The sequence below is a fragment of the Eleginops maclovinus genome, chromosome 3, assembly GCF_036324505.1.
Source record: "Eleginops maclovinus isolate JMC-PN-2008 ecotype Puerto Natales chromosome 3, JC_Emac_rtc_rv5, whole genome shotgun sequence".
In the NCBI taxonomy this organism is placed as follows: domain Eukaryota; kingdom Metazoa; phylum Chordata; class Actinopteri; order Perciformes; family Eleginopidae; genus Eleginops; species Eleginops maclovinus.
Genome location: NC_086351.1, coordinates 21,307,479 through 21,334,190, shown reverse-complemented (window position 1 = coordinate 21,334,190; position 26,712 = coordinate 21,307,479). Strand labels below are relative to the sequence as shown.

The 26,712-nt window shown below is 40.6% G+C and overlaps 3 protein-coding genes across 6 annotated transcripts; 1 reads left to right on the top strand and 2 right to left on the bottom strand.

Annotated features, from left to right (window-relative positions):
• Nucleotides 1-7: 7 nt before the first annotated feature.
• Nucleotides 8-6,239, top strand: LOC134862361 (solute carrier family 25 member 32-like). The gene is made up of 7 exons (XM_063880240.1): nucleotides 8-475; nucleotides 1,032-1,182; nucleotides 1,281-1,366; nucleotides 4,401-4,555; nucleotides 4,965-5,078; nucleotides 5,260-5,405; nucleotides 5,537-6,239. The coding sequence occupies exons 1-7, from the start codon at nucleotides 274-276 to the stop codon at nucleotides 5,658-5,660; spliced, it is 978 nt and encodes a 325-aa protein (XP_063736310.1). The 5' UTR covers nucleotides 8-273; the 3' UTR covers nucleotides 5,661-6,239.
• A 139-nt stretch (nucleotides 6,240-6,378) lies between these two features.
• LOC134862362 (collagen triple helix repeat-containing protein 1-like) lies at nucleotides 6,379-12,283 on the bottom strand. 4 transcript variants are annotated; one of them, XM_063880241.1, is made up of 5 exons: nucleotides 12,059-12,183; nucleotides 11,151-11,228; nucleotides 9,383-9,601; nucleotides 9,046-9,262; nucleotides 6,379-6,859 (listed from the first exon to the last, which is right to left on the bottom strand). In XM_063880241.1, the coding sequence occupies exons 1-5, from the start codon at nucleotides 12,170-12,172 to the stop codon at nucleotides 6,717-6,719; spliced, it is 771 nt and encodes a 256-aa protein (XP_063736311.1). In that variant the 5' UTR covers nucleotides 12,173-12,183; the 3' UTR covers nucleotides 6,379-6,716. The 4 variants fall into 4 exon arrangements, with proteins under 4 accessions (XP_063736311.1, XP_063736312.1, XP_063736313.1 ...); XM_063880242.1 differs by having other exon boundaries at nucleotides 12,101-12,183; XM_063880243.1 differs by lacking the exon at nucleotides 11,151-11,228 and having other exon boundaries at nucleotides 12,059-12,283.
• A 591-nt stretch (nucleotides 12,284-12,874) lies between these two features.
• Nucleotides 12,875-25,350, bottom strand: LOC134861931 (frizzled-6-like). Its single transcript, XM_063879543.1, is given in 9 exon segments — nucleotides 12,875-14,436; nucleotides 14,799-14,895; nucleotides 14,898-15,190; nucleotides 15,289-15,437; nucleotides 16,301-16,720; nucleotides 17,456-18,035; nucleotides 18,119-18,315; nucleotides 23,159-23,576; nucleotides 25,215-25,350. Coding segments are annotated over 8 exon segments (2,082 nt in total). The 5' UTR covers nucleotides 23,345-23,576; nucleotides 25,215-25,350; the 3' UTR covers nucleotides 12,875-14,276.
• Nucleotides 25,351-26,712: the final 1,362 nt, after the last annotated feature.

Below are 26,712 nucleotides of genomic sequence, written 5' to 3'. Positions count from 1 at the left end.
ACTTTTGCTTGACCGTAGCAGCAAGGTCGAGTAGTAGCACTGCTGTGCTGCTTGGCATGTATTGCGTTACCTCAGCCATGGAGTATTACCGCATGTTTAGAACGTGGTTCCGTTGCTAAAATGCAATTACAACGAGGACGTGTCAAGGAGTTAGTAGCGTGTGTAGACGGCAGCTGTGTCAATGAGCTTTCTTCTAATTAGTGTCTGCTAACTGATTTTAGCATTACCACACTGACTGATTCGCTAGCTGACAGGAGTTGATTACCGGTTAACATGAGTTCCGCTCCTAATCACGGTACGGTGAACGTCACGGAGACAGTGTCCAGCAAGCCGGTATCTGCTGTCTCTTTAGCTGGACATGTCAAGCAGGTCTTGGGCCATGTGAAGATAGAAAATCTGGTCGCAGGTCTCAGTGGAGGTGTGGTGTCAACAATGGTGCTTCACCCTCTGGACCTGGTCAAAATCAGGTTTGCAGGTACTGTAATGCCTTACACATTATATACGGATACATGATTGACAATTGTCTATGGTATTAATGTCATTAAAGGCATTTGCATTTATCCACTTTCTTGCCATTTGGAAATCTGACATCTTAAAATAGATTTGCCAGCGGCACCATGCTTCTATTGCCAGTGTTGGAAGAAGCACAAGGATCTTTTACTTAAGTTCAGTGTAGTAAAAATCTGCCATTCAAAACCTTATTTAAGTAAAAGTATTCCCATCAAAATATACTTACAGTTCCTAAACTAAAAGTTTTCAGTACGCAGAAGGGCCATTTTTGGAATAGCATATTGTATCACTGGATTGTAATTAGTGATCCAATATTTGCTTCCAAATTGTATTAGAATTCTTAATAGCATAACATGGGAATACTCAAGTAAATTAAAAGTATTATTTTATTGAATTCACCTTTCTTCTTTTTATCACCACTGGCTATGGGTTACCTAATCAAATTGTATAAATTATTGTTATCTTGTGTCAAATTCAGATTGCATTTTTTTACAAAGTTATTTTTTGTCCTTACAATGTAGTGAGTGATGGCTTGGAATTGAGACCTAAGTACAGTGGCATAATGCACTGTATGAAGAGTGTGTGGCAGCTGGAGGGACTACGAGGACTCTACCAAGGAGTGACACCCAATATTTGGGGTGCTGGAGCATCTTGGGGTCTCTACTTCTTTTTGTAAGTGTGCTGCAAACCTGTTGTATCAAGATAATTGTTTTGATATTTTTTAAATAATCTGTATCCATCATATTTCCCATATTGATCTTCCCTCACAGCTACAACGCAATCAAAGGGTACACGAAGGAGGGCCGTCAAACGGAGCTGACTGCCACAGAGCACCTGGTGTCTGCTGCCGAAGCAGGTTAGTTCTGCATGGATCTGAACACTGCTGCCATGCTTACACACCCACATAATCAGCACATGGTAAACAACAGCCAGATAGTTCTGGTCTCAACAGACAGGAGGCTGAGTTCACAGGCCCTTCTGTTCACTTTAGGGTCACATGGGTCAGCTTCCTGCTGGACATACAGTGGGGCAAAAAAGTATTTAGTCAGCCACCAATTGTGCAAGTTCTCCCATTTAAAAAGATGAGAGAGGCCTGTAATTTTTATCATAGGTATACCTCAACTATGAGAGACAGAATGAGAAAAAAAAAAATCCAGGAAATCACATTGTAGGATTTTTAATGAATTTATTTTCAAATGATTGTGGAAAATAAGTATTTGGTCAATAACAAAAGTTCATCTCAATACTTTGTTTTATACCCTTTGTTGGCAATGACAGAGGTCAAACGTTTTCTGTAAGTCTTCACAAGGTTTTCACACACTGTTGCTGGTATTTTGGCCCATTCCTCCATGCAGATCTCCTCTAAAGCAGTGATGTTTTGGGGCTGTCGCTGGGCAACACGGACTTTCAACTCCCTCCAAAGATTTTCTATGGGGTTGAGATCTGGAGACTGGCTAGGCCACTCCAGGACCTTGAAATGCTCCTTATGAAGCCACTCCTTCGTTGCCCTGGCGGTGTGTTTGGGATCATTGTCATGCTGAAAGACCTAGCCACGCTTCATCTTCAGTGCCCTTGCTGATGGAAGGAGGTTTTCACTCAAAATCTCACGATACATGGCCCCATTCATTCTTTCCTTTACACGGATCAGTCGTCCTGGTCCCTTTGCAGAAAAACAGCCCCAAAGCATGATGTTTCCACCCCCATGCTTCACAGTAGGTATGGTGTTCTTTGGATGCAACTCTGCATTCTTTCTCCTCCAAACACGACGAGTTGAGTTTTTACCAAAAAGTTCTATTTTGGTTTCATCTGACCATATGACATTCTCCCAATCCTCTTCTGGATCATCCAAATGCCCTCTAGCAAACTTCAGACGGGCCTGGACATGTACTGGCTTAAGCAGGGGGACACGTCTGGAACTGCAGGATTTAAGTCCCTGGTGGCGTAGTGTGCTACTGATGGTAGCCTCTGTTACTTTGGTCCCAGCTCTCTGCAGGTCATTCACTAGGTCCCACCGTGTGGTTCTGGGATTTTTGCTCACCGTTCTTGTGATCATTTTGACCCCACGGGGTGAGATCTTGCGTGGAGCCCCAGATCGAGGGAGATTAGCAGTGGTCTTGTATGTCTTCCATTTTCTAATAATTGCTCCCACAGTTGATTTCTTCACACCAAGCTGCTTACCTATTGCAGATTCAGTTTTCCCAGCCTGGTGCAGGTCTACAATTTTGTCTCTGGTCTCCTTTGACAGCTCTTTGGTCTTGGCCATAGTGGAGTTTGGAGTATGACTGTTTGAGGTTGTGGACAGGTGTCTTTTATACTGATAACGAGTTCAAAAAGGTGCCATTAATACAGGTAACGAGTGGAGGACAGAGGAGCCTCTTAAAGAAGAACTTACAGGTCTGTGAGAGCCAGAAAACTTGCTTGTTTGTAGGTGACCAAATACTTATTTTACCGAGGAATTTACCAATTAATTCATTAAAAATCAGACATTGTGATTTTCTGGATTTTCTTTTCTCATTCTGTCTCTCATAGTTGAAGTATACCTATGATGAAAATTACAGGCCTCTCTCCTCTTTTTAAATGGGAGAACTTGCACAATTGGTGGCTGACTAAATACTTTTTTGCCCTACTGTATAGAGTCAGGGGCTGGAAATTAAGCTTTTCCAAGCCAAAATTAGCCAATGATAAAATAGTTCCTGTATTCACAATAAAAAAACCTCCTTGAAATAATGACTTGATATCTTAAAGTAATGACTTTGTACGTCAAAATAATGACTAATGATTTTCAAAATAGTGAATTGCAATAATGTAAGAAGTATCACAAAATAATGATTATTTTTCTCAAAATTATGACTTAGTTTCCCAACAGTCAATCATCTATCAGGCTCTCAGGAGTCACATCTGACTTGATTCCATTTGGAATTCAAATTGTGTGAAGATGGAATTTAGGGTTGTAATGGGAGTCAGAAGATGGCTTATAAGGACCATTATATTTAAACTATTTTTATTAAGGACTTTTGGAAGGGGTGTTGGTTGTTTTGTCAAGAAAACCCATTGGCTTCAATTAAAAGGTTTAACCTCATCACACAACACATGCTGCTGTTTGCCGTGTCTTGTGCCTGTAGTAAATTACCTAATCAAATTATATGTAGTAATCAGATAGATCAGGGACAGCCTTGTGATTTTAGCCCAGAATCATGATTATTTAATAAGCACTGTGTCTTTAAGGAGAAATTGCCCTGAATTGGGCCTATTCAACAGAAAAAAATAAACATTTGGTATTGGATTTATGACTTTTTATATCAACGAATAATCACATTTTCCTAAACCCAACTTAAACTGGGAATATTCAGAACTTTTCTCCAAAATTAACAACTCTAATCACGCACATTCTAAGTGAATGTAAACTGTAACTTGACCAATTGGGGAAGGCATACAATTGTGAGTTGGTAATTGTTGTTTTTACTTACAATTGCACTAGTATTTCCTCATAGCAAAATAGCACTATACCAGCCAGTGCTTTTTGAGGCAAATTGGATTCCTGACGTCAACGTATAAATGTTTTGCCACACGGAACCACAACTGAACATATCATTTACCATCCCCCGTTCTGCCAACTTTAGTCACTGTAGTCTGTTAAACAGTTTTGTCTGGCGTCAACCAACACAATCTTACTTAAAGTGTCTTTTCTCTTGCTGAGGGAGAACCACTTTATCCTGTCTTGAATGGTTTAGATTTTGAGTTGCAGCAATATACAGAGAGAATTTTAAAAAAAGCACTGTTTGACAGAGTTGGCCATGTGTCAGAACAATATTCCTAAACACTGAAGTTACTGGAGAGTCTCTTTTTGGAAAAATGTCAGCCTCGTTCTAACATTGCCTTCTTTCACCTAGGCATCATGACCCTCACCATAACCAACCCGATCTGGGTGACCAAGACCCGGCTGGTGCTGCAGTACAGCGCTGACGCCAGCAGTAAACAGTACAAGGGGATGTTCGATGCGCTGATCAAGATCTACCGCTATGAGGGAGTGGCAGGACTCTACAAGGTAAGACATTATCAGTATCTTTGTACTTTATTGTAATGAAGCAATACATGCAATGCTTGCGTTAAGCTGTTTTGCAAAAATAATCATCAGTTAATACACTACTACAGCTAACCAGTCAACTATTTGACCTTTATCCTACAAGCCTGTAAATCCTTTTTATGTTATTTCATTAATCACCGCTAGAGGGCATCAACAGTCTGTATTAGCTCTAGTGGAGCCCTCAAGTTATAAATTATGGGAACAACAGTCAGAATTGTTAAACTTAATGTGAATTCTATCAGCCTGGAAGGATAATTGCAACAATATTACTCTTTATAAATGTAATAAAATGTATTTTAAATATGCAGGTAGGATGTTGTATAATGTAGTGAAATGTAAGACTGACTTAGAGGGTATTCATTTGTCAAAGGGTTATATTCCTGGTCTATTCGGAACATCTCACGGAGCGCTGCAGTTCATGGCCTACGAAGAGCTGAAGAGAGACTATAACAAATACAGAAAAGCGCCTTCAGATGCGAAACTGGTGAGTCATTAACCGCACAAGCCACAAACGGTCTGGAAACATGCTCAGTGTTTGATAAAAGTCATAAAGCTTTACAGTTTACTAGGACTGAGCTCACAGTGGATAACTAGCAATTGAAGAAGTGACTCATAATTTTTCCCACTCTTACTCTGCTCACTCGTCCCTCCTTCGGTTTAAACAGAGCGCATGGGAGTACATCACAATGGCGGCATTATCCAAAATATTTGCTGTGGCCACAACATACCCGTATCAGGTGGTGCGAGCCCGCCTGCAAGACCAGCACAACACATACAATGGAGTTATTGATGTCATCAGACGGACATGGAGGTATGATACCCATCCACTCCCAGACTGAATAACATGCCATCCTATCCTCTGATTCTGAATTTGTCGGCAGTGGTAAACTGTCCCTTTTTAAGTAATGTCTCATTTGAGTCGTTTTTTAAATTTTTCTGCAGAAACGAAGGCGCCATCGGTTTCTACAAAGGCATCATCCCCAACGTGATTCGTGTCACTCCAGCCTGCTGCATCACCTTCGTGGTTTACGAGAATGTGTCTCGCTACCTTCTGGGAAAAAGCTAATAATCATGGCATGGACAGCTGTAAAGACTCTGAGCCCGCACTGACCTTGGGGCCATTCATAAAAACAGAGGGAAACGAATACGTCTGAAAGTGATCTCTCTGTGTACATGTAACTGTGCAGATGTGAGTTCAGATGCACTGAATATGAAAATATTGAAGAATGGATTCAACATTGGATTACCAGATGCATGACAAGCTTTCACTTCTGGGAAAAACTGTGTTGCTTTGCACACGAAATGACGTGCTGACGTGATGCATGTCTTTTTTTTAAAATAAAGTGAGGATTTTTTACGGAAGAGTTCGATAAATATTTCATCATGGTTATGTTTACATTTGGCAGCAGAAAAAGATGACATGTCAAAAAGCTGACTATTAACAAACAATGTGAGGTCTTCTCAGGGTTCCAGTGTGGGCATGTGTGTGTAATATTTGTTTGTTGCTTTTAAATTATTTGATTTTGTTCACATAGCATGATTTTTGTCCCAGAAACACCAATTCATTCATCCCATAGTTCATTTGTTTCAAAAAATGTTAACTGCATTTCTTTATAACATTTGCTATAAAATCCAGACAGCTTTATCTGCATTGTCATGTTTTCTATGTATATTAATACAGTGTATATATATATATATATTAGTTTCTTACTCCATTTAATAAAAGCAGAGAATTCATAGCTGCTAGATTTTAAAAGAAGTCAAAAAGTTGAGTTTAATTCTTTAAAAAAGATGACTTTATTAACAGTTATAATGAATATAAACATGTCACATGAGTACGTAGTTTAAGTATTGTCAATGACCATTGAAAGGTTACCAACAGCACCCATAAGCAGAAAAGCTACAGTACAACGTTTATTTCTGGTAGACAGAATGACACAGTATTCTTGTTTATGGGCCTGTCGGCTAGTATGGTATTTTAAGAAAATAAAAATAAAACATTCAAGTTACCATCAGTGATGCTGTGGCGCCTCAGGAAACCATACCTGATCGTTTTGGAGGGCCAGATAACATACTGTCATAGTACCAGGACTGATGCCTCCCACACGTGTAATCTTTTCATTTATTTGGGCAGTTCCTCAATGATAACCCTGGATACTGAATTCCACCCTGTAGATGCGTCACCTCTGGGATAGTCGGCGCAGGTCCCAACCCACACGGCCACATCCACCAGCCCTGCTTTGACACCCTCGCACAGCCCTTCAACTGGAGGGGGAAAAGAAGAAGGCAGTTTAAATTAATTTCAGGGAACACCCAAACTGTCTCCAGAGATGGGACATGTTAATTGTTTGGTTTCCTGACACAGTGGTGAACTTTCCAAATTGGAAGAGTGTAACTTTATTTTAAAGATTGGTGACTAGGCTTTACAACTGCAGTTGAATAACCACTTGAATGAATAGCTCGACATTTTGTGGGTTTAGCTTATTTGCTGCCTTGCCTATATTTAGATGAGATCATTAATACCACTCTCATATCCTGATATCCTGACTGGCTGCATCACCGCCTGGTATGGCAGTTGCACCGCCCTCAACCGTAAGACTCTACAGAGGGTGGTGAAAACTGCTCAGCACATCACCAGGACGGAGTTGCCATCCATGGAGGACCTCTACACCCAGCGGTGTAGGAAGAAGGCCGGTAGGATATTAAAGGACCCCCATCACCCCAGCAACAATCTGTTCTGTCTGCTGCCGTCTGGCAGACGGTACCGCAGCATCCGGACCAAGACCACCAGACTCAGAGACAGTTTTATACCACAGGCTATAAGACTACTGAACTCCTGAGCTGTGTGAATGTCTACTCACATCTGTTTATAGTACACACATACATATATATTATACACATCTGCCATACATATCTGTTTATAGTACACATATCTATATATTATACATATCTGCCATACACATCTGTTATACATAATATATGCATCTGTCCATACCTCCTCATTCAACAGTGTAAAGTATTTAAATACTTTCAATGTATTCCACATATGTATATATTTCACATCCTCAAATCTGTATTGTTAATATTGTAAATATTCTTCTCTCTTTTTCACTATTTTATTTATCTTTTGCACCATGTATGTTGAGTTGTTGGAGGAGCACGCGACATAAGATTTTCATTGCCAACATATACGCTGTATCTGCTGTGCATATGACAAATAAAACCTTGAAACCTTGAAACCTTGAAACCATATCTGTGGAGCTACAGACAGCAGCCTGTTAGCTTAGCATAAAGACTGGAAATAGGGAACACCTAGCTTAGCTCTGTCTAAAGGTAACATAAATTAGTAAAACAAGTATTTTTTATGAAAGGGATAGCTCTGCATTTTGTGGCTTTTGATTATTTGCTGTCTTGCCTAGATTTAGATTAGATAATTGATACCACTCTCATATCTGTGGAGCTTAGCACAAAGACTGGACAGGGAACAGCTAGCTTAGCTCTGTCCAAAGGCAACAAAAATGAATAAAATAAGTATTTTTTTTATAAAAGGGATAGCTTGGCATTTTGTAGGTTTCACTTTTTTGTTCTCTTGCCCAGATTTAGATGAAAAGATTGATATCACTCTCACATCTGTTGAGCTACAGACAGCGGCCTGTTAGATTAGGACGAAGACCGGATAGGGATCAGCTAGCCTAGCTTTGTCCAAAAGCAACAAAAATGAATAAAATACGTATTTCGTAAAAAAAAAAAAGGCAACCTGCTTCTGCCATGTTCCCAGGGTCCCATGTTTTTTAAAATAAAACTAACATTGTGAGGGAATGGCTATCCTCACAGTTCAATTACAAACGAGAAAATGAGATGGACTTAGTAACTACAGAAAAAAAAAATGTTAGCCACTAATGAGATATTAGTTAAGAATATTATCTTTCCCTTAGATTTGAAGGTGCAGGTTTCAATGATTATAATTTCAGTAGGTCATGAGTGTATAGGGTGGGTGTTTTTAACATATTAACCAAGGAAAACATACATTAAACAGTCACCTAGAGAAGAAACCTAACTGAGAACAAACAATCTTTGTAATGTGTTTATAATGTGTTATGTTAAGTGCATATTGAGCCGGGGAATATGGGACCCTGGGAACATAAATGTATGCTTTGTTCAGCACACAACAGCTTGTAGAGTACAATTTGATCTTTCTAGGATATGGTTTTTGGAAAGGACTAAAATACTTTGTGAACTTTAGAGGTGCTGTTAGACTCTTTACCATTGCTAGCTAATTCCTTAGCCTTATGCTATGATAAGCTAACCTAATGCTGTCTCTATCTTATGCTCATAAAAAAAATCTAACTCTCATATTTTCCAACTTGTTAAACTGCTTTCAACTAAAGCATTTTATAGCACTGTCTGGTTTAGGTTTATTGCACAGCAAGGGCCATGACTTTTAGCTGTACCTGAGGATGTTCTGTGTATATTGATGGTTGAGTTGAGCTCAGGACTTCCTTGGTCTAAGTAGATGATGGACTCTATGGGCAGGGGTCCTGTGCACTCTGCTCCATTGAAGGTGAAGTACCACCTCTGGCAGCAAGCATTCTTACACTTGAGTCTGAGGGAACCGCTGAAGAGGACTCTGAGGGCGCTGTCTGTACGAAGCTTGGTGAACGTACAGTCCTGCAACACAGCACAGGGACATCTTGGTAGTTCTCAAACATTTCTCTGAATTTGTATAACGTTTGACTTGGAATACCATTTTCCACAGAAACATGTCATTCTAGGTTTTGTAATACTTACAGCTACTTTACCCAGGTCAATCCCATAATTCAGAGAGTTCCAGGCACACTGCTTGTAGTTGGGCCTCCACACCTCTTCAAAGATCTCGTTGATGCATTCGCCTTTCTCGCCTTTCAGCCCATCGCGACCTGGAATACCCGGCGTTCCCGGGATGCCGTTGGTACCAGGGTTACCCTCTCTGCCAGAGGTGCCTGCTGGCCCCTGCATGCAACTGCCAAACTGGGAAAACAGGGAAAGAGGAAATCATGGAACAACTTCAGAGTCTGCTGTTTCCAACTTCCTGTTTTAGATTTTCTTTCTTCTCCCTGGGGGAAGAGTCCCAGTTAAGGGCTGCATGCACCGTAGACACCTCAATGCTGCCATTCATCCAACCATCACACACAAGGAGCCAGATTACACCTCATACAAACAAATACACTGCCACAGGGCTGAAGTAAGTGTAAAACAGATGTGATCCATACCAAGCCAAAGCAATAGAACCAGCAACCATGAGGCCGTGAAGCAAGCACATGACCGATTTGTGTGTTAATGCGGAACTAAAGGCTTGCTGACAGGCTAAATTAGAAGGTGTTTGGCCAAACATCTATCGGCGTGATTCATTGTCCAGCTGAATCTCCTGCTATGTTTAAACAGATGCCGCACCTTACTCAAGCTGACTCAGACACACACTGAGACGGGGGAGCTTGCCAAAACTGCCATACCACATACAGATATAGCCACAATGAAGATCCAAATAGCTTTGCGTAAAAAGTTCTTCAAAGGAACATTTCGACCAACAGATTACAGTGTGTAGGTCAGCTCTTTTTCAGTCTGAGTTAATTTGGGTTATGTGATATGTAAGTGTAATTTACTCATTTCTTCAGGGCAGACATTAACTGACACGTGGAAGTGCATCCTTGCCATCAAGCAAACGCTGATGCCAAAAAGAATTTGGTCTGGACTTTTGTTGGGTCAATGCTGCCCTTCTGCTCGGCATACAGCTGCGGAGCAGTTCTAGGGGCACATCTCCAAAAGGCATTAAAGCAAAAAACCAAGCCAAGAGAGGGGAACAAAGAGCTTTTACTCAAGTTTCAACGTCTTGTCTTGACCTGAGTCTCTGGGGTGAATGCAAAAATTGTATTTCACATTATGGGAATCTGGAAAATACCTGAACATCGACAGAATTACAATATTCTAGTCAGCTGTGGTAAAAACAGATGGTTGGGGGTCTGTTTTAGCCATTCAGTGGCTTAGCTGGAGCAACCTGGAGATGTGAGGTCTGACATCATCATTTTGGGAAACTGGCACGTCTGTGATGAAACCATATGCTGCAAGAGACCAGGAATTTGTCCTCAAGGAAACTGGACAGAACTTCTAAGCACCTAATAGATGGCAAAATGTGGAAATATGGAGATATTCAGCAATGAAATGTCTCAGAGCTTTATTAAGAGTTGGATTTTTGGAGAAGCTTCAAAGCAGACTAATGAATGGAACCTCTGTCCACTTAGCTACATCTGAGTTAAATATTAGCTTCCAGTCTGCTGTTTCTAATAGTGCTTCCTGCCTGCATGAATTACACTCCAGCTTTACTTCATATTAGTAGCACACAGTTCATTACTGTAAGGGAAGCATAAAGGCTGCATTTGCTGCTGAGTGCTGAGGAATCAGTAGTAGATCATGCATTAGTCAACACTGAAGCTGGAGCGTGCACAGCGGGAATAAATGCTCGGTTCAGACTTTTTAGTTTTGCGGGATCACGTGAGGATGCAATATAGGATTTTATGATTACCATTTTGTTCAAATGAGCAGATCTTTCTTCTCCAGAGTGTCTAGTGCAGTTGGGCTTTTCTGCATCATTTTCAGCACACTAGATACAAATGGTAACATAAGATGCTATTCATTATGTCCTTTTCACTCATGGAATATGACTTTGGACGGTAATAAAAAGCAACTGCTTGAATACTGTGGTTCTCAGAGCTCAGACTGCTAGGAGTCCCTTAAGGGGGGGGGGGGGGGGGGGGGTGTCACAGTCAGACTCCCAGCTAAATAAACACCATTTCCACTTTCATTTGACTCCAAGAGATTGAGAGAGAAATGTGAGTCCATTTTGTTTGTTCACTCTCCACCTACAGCATGGAGCATAATGCAATTCTAGAGAAAGACAGTCTATGACAATCTATGCCATTTTTTTAGATAGTATGTATCATCCCTAAAATGAGTCAAAATCCCACCCGAACACCATACCACATAACATTGTTTAAACTTATGAGACAGCCACATTCATAACAAAGACAGACAAACACTATGAGCCAGACCCCAACTTCCTGTTAGGGGGTTTTCCTGTCCTATAGTCTGCTGGAGGGTAGCCAGATCTGGAATAATGGAGATCCAGCTGATCATAAAACAATATATAGAAAACCGGATTTCAAAGTAAAGAAAGGGTAATCCCAGGATGAGTTGGAACTTTACATGCAAAGTGCCCCATGAATGTTAATAGAGATGCATAAAAAAGCGCTAAATGACAATAAAGCCAGTTGAGTGCAATCATTAGAATTTCAAATGAGCACATTTAATGGGTTTTCCGTTATGTGAAAGCGCAATATCGATCTTAAACGCAAACAAAATCTGGATTTGCTCATATCTACTTTTGGTAATGATTATAACGGCTACTCTACAATTTTAGCTAATCTCTCTTACCTTGTCAGCGTCAGGATCCTTTCGGTATCCTCTATTTCTCACCTTTTCCACGCCATAGAGAGGTAAAGCCAAGCAGACAAGCAGCAGCAGGCGGGCAATGAGAGGAGACATCATACAAGGGGAGTCAGTGTGCGCTCTGAGAGACTGCAGGATACACTTAGCAGTTCACTCCTACTGACTCAAACTCTCAGAATTACAGAGGAGGGCAGGACAAGCAGCAGCCAGTCAACTCACAGAAACCTTTTCCAAGGAAAAAAGCAGCAGAACATCCCTGTGAAACTACCAGGTATGGAAGAGTATCTTCTGCCAGGAAGAAAAAGAGAGGAGGAAGAACTTACAGTAGACTATCAGTACAAGGGTTTAAAAAAAAAGAAGCATATGGAAGAAAATGAAAGAGTCAATGTCTAAAATGACGCCAACATCTTGAGGTTTACATGAAACAATGTTGAGAATAAAGGCGAAAAGTTGAGCCAGACGCTCAGGTGATGTGTTTTTAGCATTTTCTGAGTAAACGTTTGGCAGAAAGTTGGAATGTAGAGAATGAAGTCATAATGTTGAGTATTAGGCCAAAATGCCTCGATTAGTTGAACCAGCGTTAGTGGACATACTGAAATTTAGACTTTATTCTCTGTATGCAAAACATTTTTATTTTTTATTTTGACAATATCCTGGCTTTAAAACTCTTCAGTAAAGAGCTACAAAGCTGTATGGGAAAGTAACCGTGATAGTTGTATTGTTTCTGATCAGATTTGAGGAGATATTAGTGGTTGTAAGTCAAAAGAATCATAAAAAGAAAAAAATCATTGATGCAAAAAGTCATTTATTCAATTATATTTTATTAAAATTAAATTGGATTGATACAAAATTCTGCTGACAAGATGGCTACATAAAAAAGTAAAAATAGTTCACAAAAGTCATATAACAGCATTTTGTTGACTACAGTAAGACCCCATTCACATGCCAGAATAAGAATACACAGGTACAAAAGAAAGGGACTGACAAAGATTCCCTTTTATATTGCTGTTTTTGGAACAGTTGACTCCCATATATAAAAGGTATAAAACCCTTACACAGCAAAATACACAGGAGGGATTTCACATAAAACACAGAGGTTGGTCTGGAAGTACTTAAAGGAGAAGGATCTGGTCTGTGGCAATATGTTATAAATAACCCCAGAACAACGCCCCAAATTGTCTTTTTCTCATTTTGTTTACGACTTTCATACCTAATTAATAGTGGTTTGACGAATAGTGCAAAAGTCTGTTTGATTTCTCTCCTCAATATTCTAAATCATACGAATTTACAACCAGACCGAGAACACAGGTAGACATCACACAAGCAAAACATCTGTAGGCTCTTTGAAGTTTTTTGAAAAAGTCACACATTCTTGTAGAAAACTATAAAGCTATACTTTATCCAAACTTACAGGACACTTCTTTGAAGACGCAATAAGTACAACAGAAACAAGCATCAAGTGAATGTACAGTCTTTGATAGAAAACATAACATTTCAACACTGTCTAAAAATCACCTATACCAAGTATAAGAGTCTGCCTTTTATCAAAGCAGTAATAATGGAAATGACAAGATGAGGTTTCAAGACAAACCGACTAGTAAGACATTCATTAAAACAGTTTACCGCAGGAAGTACTTAAGTTGAATGTTTGGCAATATCATCGAACGTTCATAAAATAGCTCTCAGTGTAACGACTATTCCAGTGAAAGACTTCATGTCTAAAAAATACAATATTTACATAAATATTGCATTTGTTTTTCAAAATGCATCTATTCCATTGACGTACAAATCCACTAAACAGTAGTCCTCATGTTTTTTATGCATACTATCAAATAAAAAGACCCTTGGTGGTGTATAAGTAGATCATAGCTGTGCTGCTGCAACATTCAGGTGAAAGAACAAAAGCTCAGTAAAGCTGAAATACACTCAGTAATCTAACGCCTTTAAACTGCTAAAACTCTGGTCCAAACTTACCACACGTGAAATTCTCAAGGTAGGTTACATTTTGCTCGATTTGAAAATTCATTGTCTACAATATAACCAATACAATCATTTTTTGATGTACAACACAAAAATGTTTTGAAACGGATACATGAAACAGCACCAAGTGTGCCTGGATGGATGGATGGATGGATAGATGGATGGATAGATAGATAGATGGATGGATGGATGCACGGGTACATTTGGGTGGGGGTCAGATGTCTCAGCAGGAGCTGTCCTTTGTTTCCTTGCTGTCCTCCGGCACCTGGTTTGCCAGCTGGGGGGTGGAAACCTTGATGCTGCTGTGTGATTGGTTTAGAGTCGGACGCTGCTGTCCACTGGGGACGTGCCTGACCTCTGACACTTCGCTCCTTGGAGTCATTCTAAAGCAGAGAGGACACATCAGGATATCTGTGGTTATTTACTGTATAGAAATAGTTTAATATAACAGAAATGGGGGTGAGTGTGGGAGAGGAACTGCCTCTGGAGGGAACTTTGTGATTTTTTGTCTTTGCAGACCACAATTGAGCTGGGAAAACCCCCCAAAACATAATAGGGCCTCTTTAAAACATAGGATAGACAAAGGATATATATAAAGGAGTACTATATGAAGTGGAAAAATAAGTAGATAAATGGACAAGGTGCCAAACTGAAGCGATGTTGCAGACTGAAATCTGAGAACGTGGTATTTGTTCTGCTCAGAAACAGGAGGTAACTTCTCAATTCCTCATCTCGTCTCACTCACCTTCCATCTGGGACTCTGTGCATGCTCTCTGAGCGGCTGCTCATCTTACAGGAGCTGCCCCCTTTGCTACGTCTCTCTCCGCCTTCCCTCTCCCTCTCTCCCCCCTCCTGGAGCTCCGGCTGGAGGTGCCCCTGTCCAGGTGCTCCCTGCCTGAGGCCTCGGACTGAGAACCATGTATCCTGGGATGGTGATTTCCCAGCGCAGAGGTTCCTTGATGGGTTGCTGTGTCAGCGTTGGATGCAGCGCCGGTGCTCGTGCCCATGGACTTGGAGATGACTTTAAGCTTGTGTGAGTTGGGGTTGTAGTGCTTCTTCTTGTGCTGCACACGGCTGTTGTGCTTGAGGAAGAACTCGCAGGACTCCTGCAGCACCCGGCGGCTCTCACTGATGGGACTGAGGGACGGAGGACAGGAGCGTTTAGTGAAACTAGGTATTTATCTCTCATAGAAACAGAATATTTAATAGAAACAGGAAAACAGTCATGGTCTTACTCTCTCTTGCGCGTCCTGTTGAAGAAGAAGGCCCACTCAGAGCACGTTTTCTTACTGCTCACCCAGAACACTGCAGATATTCCAACCACCAGAGTCATTAAGTATTTGACCAGAAACAGGGAGAGGTCTGGGCGGTCGTGTTCGGTTGTCTGGAGCAGGGAGACATGAAGAAACCATGAAAGGATCCTTGTGGTAAAACCAACGTTTGACTCTAGACAAAATACAGCTTTTGAACTTATAGGCTCATTAACTGATATTTAATATATTTTAAAAGCACAGAACTACTTTGCTTTTTCTTCTAAATGTAGCTATTTTTCTACTGTCCTCTGATCATTGTCCCACTGTATGGCAGCAATAGCTTCTGTATAACACATTGCATATTTCAGGTAAAAGTGGTTACTCAAAAAATCAGCTACTGTTGTATTTGGGCAGCTATTTCTTGATTAGGAATGCTACGTATTTGGTGTTAGCTACTTCAGGAATGGATTTTATGGCAAACATCTTTCTGGCTCAGAAGGCAGCTCATTAATTGATGTAACTTTTACTGTTTCAACTGCAATACAGTCCTCTTAATGTAACCCCTTAGTACCTTCATCAAAAGCCCATTTAAGGCTGAAAGACAAATGACTCTTATGCTAAATAACGTGATCAGAACACACTAGAGCTTAATTTGATCATCTAAACACAGGAAAAGTCGGAGATAAAAGGTTACCAAACGCTGATTGCAGTTACATTTTATCTGAACCAGATTTTTGAAGCTTGTACTGAAACTATTAACTGTTTTATGCGTTTATATTTTGAGCCTTTAGTAGTCATTTGCAAGTTTAGAAAGTGCATGAAAAAAAACCATATCTTTGTGTTTGGTGACTGACAAAACAAAACGGGAATGGACATTTTCCACCATCATCTGCTCCTTTACAGACCAAACGATTGATTGATTAATCTAGAAATGATCACCAGATAAACCGTTCAGCACTCTAACACCTTCTTCCCATGACTGAGCCGCAGCTACCTTGTAGGAGCAGGGGATGCTGTACTCCTGGCAGCGGTCGTTGATCCAGGTGTTCTCCCAGGTGCTGCGGTGGCTCTGCTCATAGGTGTAGCAGGCCAACAGGGTGACCAGGGGCACCAGGTAGAGGCAGCTGAACACGCCGATGCGGATCATGAACTTCTTCAGCTTCTCCTGGTTGCGCTCGTCGTGCTGGATGACCTGCCGGACGTGGTTGAGAGAAACGATGCCCGCCAGGATGAGGCAGAGGCCGATGATGACGCCCACGCACAGGGGAGCCAGCACGAAGAAGCGGAGGGCGTCCAGGTCGTAGAGCCCCACGAAACAGACCCCGCTGATGTTGTCCCCTTCCACCTTGTTTAGAGCCAGCAGCATCACGGTCAGGGCCCCGGGGATCCCCCAGGCAGCAGAGTGGAACCACACCTAAAGACAGAGGACACATGGGTCAATATTTTAAACAAAAACAGGGGTTCAATTGGTAATTCTATGAACCACCAGACACCATTTTCAGAAAGGTTTGCCTAAAACACAGCGCTAGCCTCATTAACAACGTTTTTTTTAATAAAACTGTTAACAAGGGGACCAGATTGTCTAAGTTTGATTAAAAAAAGGCACTAAATAGTTTCATTGAACTATGGAAAGCCACATTTGGGGTGAATATTCGGATATATGGTGCAGCCCTCATTTGTAGATTAGCAGGATTTTAAAGCACAACATGGAATCAAAAGCAGGGCTGATTTTTTTTATAAATATGAACATGCAATACAAACATTTTGCAACTTAGACCAATGAATAATCAAGATAAATAATCTCAACACTGATCAAAATGATCATTTTGGCTTTAGCCATGCACAATGTGTATTCAGTGAATAAACACGCAGTTTCTTTTCACTGTTTTTAAGCAGGGGAAAAAAAGGAATAGGCTATTAAAGAGGACATATTATGCTCCTGTTTAGGTTCCTATTTGTATTTTGTGGCTCCACTGGGATTTTTAAGTTTTAAAAAGTTCAATTTTCCTCATACTGTCTGTGTTGCAGCAACTCCTTTCTTTTTTTATACTACCACCATTTTCCTGGCTTCCTATAGCTTGCTTGTTTACATTCTTCCTTTCTTTGCTGCTGCTCCGCAAGATGAGAGTTACATTCTTCAAAGCCTCACCGCTTTCTTATCTATGGCCTCACAGCTCCACTTGGGTCCGGCTGCCAGGAACCAGGTGATGGTGAGTATGACCCACCAGACGTTCCCGGCGATGGAGAAGAAGTAGAGCAGCATGAAGATCAGAGTGCAGCCTTTACTCTGAGAGCCCAGCACCACCGTCTCCACGCCGGCAGGATGAGATGCTTTAGTGCAGGCTGCATTGTTCCCCAGCAGGAAGCCGATGAAGTAAATAAGCGACACAAAGCTGTAGCACACGGCGTAGAAGATGATGGGCCGCTCCGGGTAGCGGAAACGCTTCACGTCGATGAGGAAAGTTAGGAAGGTGAAGAGCGTGGCACCGAGGCAGACGATGGAGCAAACGCCGATGAAATTCTTAGCGAACTCGATGTCGTGGGGTTTGAAGTACATGTTGGAGCAAGGCGGAGCACAGTCCTCTGCACCCAGGAACGATGATCCAACGCCTGGTTTGGTCTTCAGCTGCAGCGGGCACCAGAAGCCGAGGTCCCTCTTAGCTGAGGAGGAGCTTACTGGGGTTGTTGCGGGAAGTTCTGGATCAAGAGGAGAGCTACATGGGTCCAATCTAGTTGAAAAGAGACACATATTTCAATGGATTGGTCAAGATTGAGTGCTAGTGTGGATTCCCTATCAAAGTATTTCTCTTACTTGTCACACTGTAGCTCAGGAGGCCAGCTGATGCCAAAGATTCGGATATTCTCCTCGCAGTCGGACAGAACAGTCTTGCACTGCTCTCTGCACGGACGGATCACCTTGTTCTCCTCGGTGCATGCTGGGATAAAGGCTTGGCACAGGAAGTGGTGGACTTCTGGAGAGCAGCGCAGGTTTGCCAGGGGCATGAATGGCTGGATATAGAAGGACAAATGACATTGTATTGAATATAAGAGCTTGTGATCTATGTGTTTTTGTCTAAGTGTGTATTATGCAAGTACAGACACACTTTTATCACAAAAATAATTGTCTCATTGTTACTTAAAATATTGGTTTTACTCCTGAAAACATGTGAGCTCCTAAGAAAGACAGTATCAATCTGTAACAAAATGAAAAATAAAGACCTTTTGAAAATTAAAGCAAGGAAACATGTCACAGTAGAGGCACAAAATACAAATATGAACCTGAAAATGAGCACAACAGGGTCCCAAAAATCATTAAATACATCAAATAATATTTCCCTGTTTTGTTATGATGATGGGTCACAGGTCGACAGTGAGTTCCAGGTGGTTTGGAAACCCCTGCTCTACATAGAACTCCTATTGGTTGATCTGCAGTGATCCATAGCGCTTCATAAAGGGGTCCATTCACTGGCTGGGAATCATTTTTTTTCCATTTCAACACGCTGGTCAGAAGCTTACGCACTGAGATTGGGGGGGGGGGGCAGGAAATGACTGTAGGGACGTTTGGAAACACACAACGGCAGGCCAGGGAGGCAGGAATGCACAGAGCTGTTGATAGGTTAGTCTGCTGCTGAGCCACAGTGTTACAGTGTGGATTTATCAGCAGCACACACAGCTGAAGACAACTTTGTTCAAGTCCAGATCATCCTGATGTTTGGAAATCCTTTGATTTAAAAGTAACTGTTTAGGTTTTTAGGCTCCTTTGTTATTGCTACTTAACCACTTATACATTTAAGAGTCTATTTGTTTGAACCTCATCAACCTTTATCAGAGCAACATGCGCAGACAGACTTCTATACAGTCCATAATGCTAATATCCGTACACAAAACACACACAGACTCCAACACAGTCCACTATTCAATGCTCTTTTTTTCCTGAAATCCAGTCTGGCAGAGGGGCCCGTGTCTCTGGCGCCTGGGCCCGCCCCCTCTGACAGTAAGCCTCCTTGTTTCTCTCCTGTGGAGGTCCTGGACTCCTTCTCAACGAGCTCCTCCGTTGCTCAACAGTCTGACCTTTATTTGCTTTACGCCAGAATTACTGTTAAAACTGCCCTCGTTTCAAAAACCTTCAACCCAGTCCAAGTTGAGCAGCTTTTCTCTCAAAGGAGAAATCCTCTCTGCGGATAAATTCATAGCAGAGTACTTGAAGGATTAAAAGGTTTGAAAAAATATGTAAAAATCTCAAACTTTTAAGACCCTTTAGTGCTGATTGTCCATGACAGTATGTCAATTAGTCTTTCCACTCTCGTTGTATTCCAACCTTTTATACTTTGCTATTTCAAAAGCTGGCATTCACTGGTGGAATTTGGGGGCAAGGGCAGAGAAAGGTTAACCCTCCGCCGGAAAATCCTACTGATAGGCTGGACTGAGTCCGTACTGAAGCAGAAGCCTGCCTTGATTACAGCGTCAGGGCTTTGGGTTAAATCCCTAAAAGCTTTCAAAGCGAGCTGTGCATAGAACGTTATGTGTGTAAGCCTGTCACCTGGGAGACAGGAGCGCAGAGGTATCACCGTGCACAGCGAGGGGAAATGAGTGAGTGATTAACAGAGAGAATACTCATTGTGGTATGCAGGGAAGGCTTTGTGTCAAACTGGGTGTGTCCCTCCCCTTCCTCCAGAAATCAAAGGCTGCTCACAACAAAGTCAGTAAAGTTGCCCGTGGCCAAGGCTGCTGTGAAATAAGAAGCCTGTACCTTTGCCAGATGCCGTACAAAAGACTCCTTCAACAGATCACTGTTCACGCTCAACACCCTGACACCAAATGTGTGTAACTGAACCCTGGCGTTCAGGAATGCCAGGATGCAGTTCATACAGGAACTGAGCTCACTGCTGAGGAGACACACCAGACAACACCTTGGTTTAGAAGACAGAGAAACCGAGCCAGGGACTAAAGTTAACATTTGAAATGTCAATATTAAATGTAGGGATGCACCGAAAATTCGGCCACCGAAAATTTTCGGCCGAAAATGGCCCAAAAGTGCATTTTCTGTTTTCGGCCGAAACACTTTTGTCACCGAAACAACAAGGCCGAAACAGAACGTTGTGATGATGACGCAAGCAAAAAACCGCGAACAGCACTCGGGCCAACATGTCTGCGGTGTGGACGCAATTCACTGTGTCTGAAAAAGAACAACGAATAGCAATTTGCAATACGTGTAAAGCCGAAATTTCTAGAGGGGGTATATCTGCAAAGAGTTTTTCCACGTCGGGTTTAATTCATCATCTTAAATCAAAACATCCCGATCGCTATTCTGAATTTGAGAAAAACGCGGCACAGAAAAGGAAAGCCATTCCGAGCACACCGACTCCGTCTGTGGCAGACGTTTTTGAAAAGGCCAAAAAGTTTCCCAGTGATGGTGCCAAGGCTAAGGGCATTACACAAAAAATGATGGAATTCATTGCCTTAGATGATCAGCCGTTCTCTGTTGTAGAGGACGTGGGATTTCGTAGGCTGATAGAGCACATTGAGCCCCGTTATGCCATACCGAGCAGACGACATTTCTCAGACGTATGTTTACCTGAGCTGTTCAATGTTGTTGCAACTCACGTCCATGAGCTTATGGCATCTGATATTTCAGCAATCAGTTTCACGACCGATATATGGAGCTCAGACGTCAGCATCACGAGTATGCTCAGTCTAACTGCACAGTGGATCAACACAGATTTCAAGCTGCAAAAGATTCTGCTTAATTCACAAGAGTTTCGATGCACTTGACTTAAATGCACTTTGTTTTTTTATGAGAGAACATATTTAATTTTACAATATTTCAGCAGGCCAGTCAGTTTACAGGCCTGTACATTATTATTTCATGTAGGCTACACATGTGTGGTCAAGTTAAACATTTAATTTTATTTTATATTGTGCATAATGTCAGTTCTAAATAAATATTTTCATAATTTCGTGATTTATTTATTCTTTGAATTGCAACGCCTTGATTTTTAGTAAGGTTAGCACACAGTCATAGCCATAAATGCAATGGTACTAATAATTGGAATAATAATTTATTTCGGTGTTTCGGTTTTCGGCCTTGGTTTCCTCATTTTCGGTTTTCGGTTTCGGCCAAGAATTTTCATTTCAGTGCATCCCTAATTAAATGATAGGGATGCTGCAGCTATTGGATGTCTCTGTTCATTTTTGGGACATATTTATGAAACCAGAGCTTGAACATTAAGTCACTGGATCAGTGTTTCCCATGGCAACAGTTGACTAACATTTCAGTTGCTTGGAGACAAACATTTGTGGCGCACTCATAAACCTGTGTTACCTACAAACAGATGGATGATATGAAAAATGTTCTATCCTTTTTTAAACAAGCACACACATATTGCATGTATAGCATTAGCCATGAGAACCATAGGGGCTGCCCCGTTAAAGTAAACATTAAGAAGACCCATCATGTTTGTGGAAGCTAGCTAACTTTGACTAGCACGCCAAGCTAAATAGTATGGTCGCATGATATTGTTTTTTGCAGAAATCCCATATGCAGACCTATCCCAATGGATTCTTGCTGATTGCAGATTTCTGCTTGATTTTTATCCACATAATTACCTTGATGGCCCAATGGCAGATGCAGTCATGAAATGCAAGGCTTGCAAATTTGCATCAATCCATTAGTCATATCAGAGCAAATGCTCATTTCTGGCTGACATTTCATTTTAAAGCTTTCACTGTGCATCCTATGTTGGTTATATTTTAGCAACTTTTTTGTAAAAAGCATCAGACAAGCAGGACTTAAAGTTTAGTATCATCTCCAGTGACTATTTTTGTAAGAGTGTCTCCTGTTTAAAGCAGTACATGTGTTTTCTCTTTAAGGGATAGCCCTGCTGATTTTATAGACAACTTAAACTGCAGAGAAAAGTGTGCTTGAAACTCTCAGACCTGAGTGTATTTAACCTCCTCCATTATAAGCATTCCCTTGTGCAGTAGGTTGTTGCCGTGAGAAAATGTCGAATCTATTTTTCCTGTAACCTTAAAAATAACCTCGTCCCTACATTTTTAGTGATGCAATGATTGTTTTTGACAGCTGAGGATTTAAAACAAGCCTGTTATATTCAAAGTGTACATGATACAACCATCCCATTTCAACTGTTTATTTACTACTACATAGTACTCAATGACCACCAGGCATGATTTGTAAACAAATTGTGTATGCCTGTTGATGACCATAACAAAATTGTAATTATGGTTCAATCAATAGGCACTTATGAATGCCAACAGACACTCACATTTACAGACTTGGGCAACCATCAGCAGCACTAATAATGGCACTAAGCAGGGGAATTATTTTGAGAAGATAAACAGTGTCGGTAAATGTGACTGGAATTATAGTTGCATTTTCAACCCCTTTTCTATCAAAGGTCAAAATAGTTATAATCCTAAATGGAAACCATGGCTAGATTCTCTACAAGATTGGATTTTAAGTTTGAACAAAGGCAACTTATTCCAATTTGGTTGACAATACTACAGATTAAGTCGACATTAGTGTGTTCAAGTTCAATCTCCATAAACATTTTCTCCCAAATTTGACCCTACATATGTCATGTGATTTATGTGATTATGTGCCGATGACAATTAAAAGGCAGGATTAAAATCTGTAACACAGTACGTCTTTTCTACAAATGGATTAGGTTAAGTCATAACCAAACAAAACTTTAAAATATATAATAAATAGGAATATATGTTTCAAATAAGACTTAAATTAAATTGGCAGTACACACGATCGATTGGCTAACGCCCAGCAAGGCCACTATTGGCCAAATTACAATGCATCATATGTGTCGTTATGAAGACTCACCTCCATATTGCTGGCTGCGATATCTTGGTCGTAGTGCTCCATCATGTTGGGAAAGAAAGTCATGTTGTAAGGCATCCCCGAGCACCGATGCACTTTGATGGGCTCGCAGGTAAACAGACTGTGGGCACTGCAGCTTCCCACCAACATCAGAGTCAGGCAAGCCCATATCGGTCCTGGCGTCGACATCGCTGTGGATTATGTTTTTAAAAGAAAATCTAAACTAGAACTGTTTTTTTTTTTATTGGCTTAGTGGGAGGATATCTTGGCCCAAACGTTGAATTCCCTTGGCTCACACCGTCATCCGCTTTTTAATTCTCCTGGGATCATCTCAGTGGAGCCGAAGGGCATAGCAGCAGGTAAAACATTCCCTTCCTTGGTCAGCACATGTCTATGGATCACAGCTAGGAATCCACCATCCCTGAGAAATAAATAAAAAATATTTATTGAAATGGCTTTATACCTTCAGCTCCACACCACCACCACATTTCAAGACTTCTCTTCAGGAACCTCTGTAAGTGGTTATTACCGTATTTATTCAGAATTGCAGAGCACAGCCAGAAGAAAGCCCTAACATCAAAGCCGTCTATCACACAGCCTCTCATTGTGCTATCACCTAAAGGGCTGAATTAAGCTAAGCAAATTAAAATGCATTTATCTAGGAACCACGGCATGTCCCTTGAAGTCCTCAGGCTCCAGTTAGGGGCCTGTAAAGACATACGAGTTAGTACTATTCAGGAAAACAAAATCCCTGTGCTCACTTCAAGGTCGTGCATTTACACAGGGTGGGGAATTCTAAAGATCCACACTGATTTAGTAGAATGAGTCTCAGCTTGTAGATGCTCATTAAACTTCCCATTTAAGTGTGACTGTTTCACCTTCACACACCTTTTTTCACAATTTAAAAATGCTCTTTAAAGCCTGAGAGAAGGTTATACTTTCCCAGTGAATAAAAAAGCAAAGTATCCTGCGGTTTGGTTTTTAAATTGGTCAATAATTCACCACGTATGGATATTAGTTTTGGCTACATTCTGTACAGCCTACTAACACATGTATACAGTGGTGGAAAGTAACTCAAGTACTGTTCAAGTACACATGTGAGGTACTTGTAAGTATTTTTGCTGTATACTAATATATGCTTCTACTATACTACATTTTGGAAGCAAATGTTGTACTTTTATGTATTCTGTATTTATTTTCTTTAAATTCAGAATCAATATTTAAACATGTTTGTAGTTGATTCTGCAATTAGTTGTTTTACTCCTAATACGTTAAGTATATGTTTTAATACTACTTCAATACTTTTACTTAAATACTGTTCTTGATGAAGTACTTTTACTTGAATTGAGTTTCTTTTTTTAGTACTTTTACTCAAGTACAGAATCTGAATACTTGTTCCACCACTGCATGTCTTTTATTAGTAGTGTTTTGTATAAAGATATTGTCTTTTAATAACAAAGATAAGTTGTTTATGTAGGTGCTTGATTTCCTGATGATTATGCCGATATCATATCTAGTGGTAACAGTTTATCTAATATTACCACACCACTGTTTATAACCACCTTTAACAATATTTTAAGTTTAAATTATAGGCATGTGAATTCCATAACCTGCATATACAATAGTTTGAGCTGCACTTAAGTTACAATAGAATCAGGGTAAATCACTTTGGTTAGGTATTAGCATAAACGTTTAGGTTAGCATATTAGCAATGATTAAAGACACACTGAAAGTTAGCAAAGCAGATAGTTAACAACACGTTCCGCAAGCAACACTTGTAACACAATGTAAGATGCAAACATGAACAGGTTAGTAAAAACGACATGGAATCGTTCATGACACATCTTTAGGACTTAGCATATCCCCGAAGGAAAGTGCTTTAATGTCAGTCTATCGTGTTCAGGAAAGGAGTTTTCCCGTACATTAGATGCCAGCGGCGGTGAGGGAGTTCCACTAAACATCCATGCCTCAGTCGCTGCCATGGGACAGGGGCCGAAAATTAGTTCGGTACAAAGTACAAAACACTATGAGAGTAAAACAACAGAACACAAGCACTTACCCCCAACTACCCAGGAGTTCTCGTAACAGCTGACTGCATGGAGCAACTCTGAGGGGAATTTGGTAGCGTGTTTCCTGAGACAGGATCTAGCACAGTCCCTCCGTGTTTTCTTGTCCGGCTACTGTGAAGCAAAGCTGCGTTCAGGTGCATTTGTAAATGTCACTACTTCGTTAAAACCCGATTTCAGCGTTTACTATTCTGTCCAAGGCTACCATTTAGTTAACGATTTAAAGTTATAACGCTCCTGACGTTTTAAATGTGTGGCAACTTTGAGATACAAATAGCAAAAGAGAGTAAAGAAAAAATATAATTATCTGAATGCAAAGGTGCACTTGAATGCACAGTAGGAAAGGGGGATTGACGGCAGTACATGAACGCTTCATGTGTGCAGATGAGCAGATGAGGTTTAGGACAATACAAGACCATGCGTTTTTTGGACAGCAGTTTCAATTCAGATTGTATGTAGGAAGTCAATGTGGGTATGAATGTATACAATATCCTGTGTGAACGTCCATATCAACAGGAGGTTATGTCTGTCACTTTTTCATGGAAAGATGAATAGATGAGTGTAAAATATGCTTACATTTCCCAAAATACTGCTAGATGGAAATAACAAATGTATCACTTTAATTCAGAAAGGACTAAAACACAAAAGTATATACAGTTAGAGAAAAAGTAATTCACAACGTATTCTGTAAGAAAATAGAAACAATAAAAGCCTCAATCAATCTCCTGAAGCTGAATGTGATATATTTGACAATGCCTGTTTAATGTATGATGTAGGCTAATGAATTTGCTCAACAACAACTTATTCCCCGTTGCACACATACAATACTAGGACAACAACATAAATAACATGATATGTTAGATCTTTAGTGTGGTTTACAGATGTCCACAGGTATGGAATAAGATTGATGACAATATAAAAATGTCCTACCTGTTTCCTTCTTTGAAAATAAGCTAAAACAGCAGCTGTTAAAATATGTCAAAGCTTGACTACACTAAATGGCTGGGTAGTTCTAAAAAAATGTACTTTAGTACTCTAAAATGTTTTCAATTTGTACCAGTATTTCCTCTTTGATATGCATTATATATTTTGCTTGTTTTAAAGCAATGTTAAGACTGACCAAATTAATGTTTTGGGAGCATTTTTGCAATGTTTCTGTATTGTAGATGAACTCTCTTAAATAATGATGTGTTAGTAATTAATACGTTCTTTCAGATTATTGACACATAAAGCCCACAAAGTCTACTCATTGTATTTTGAACTGTTTTAGAATAAAATGAGTTACCTAAGTGCAGTACTTGAGTACATTTACCTAGTTGCATTCCACCACTGGGAGCAGCATAGTGTTAAATAACAGTGGCATTAATCAGACTCTTCCTTTACAGTACCCCCCCTGGAGATCCCTACGAGGACCCCTGGTGTCCCTATCATACTCTACTATATGAACACACAGGCATTCACATAACTTGCCATATCCAATTTATCCACTAA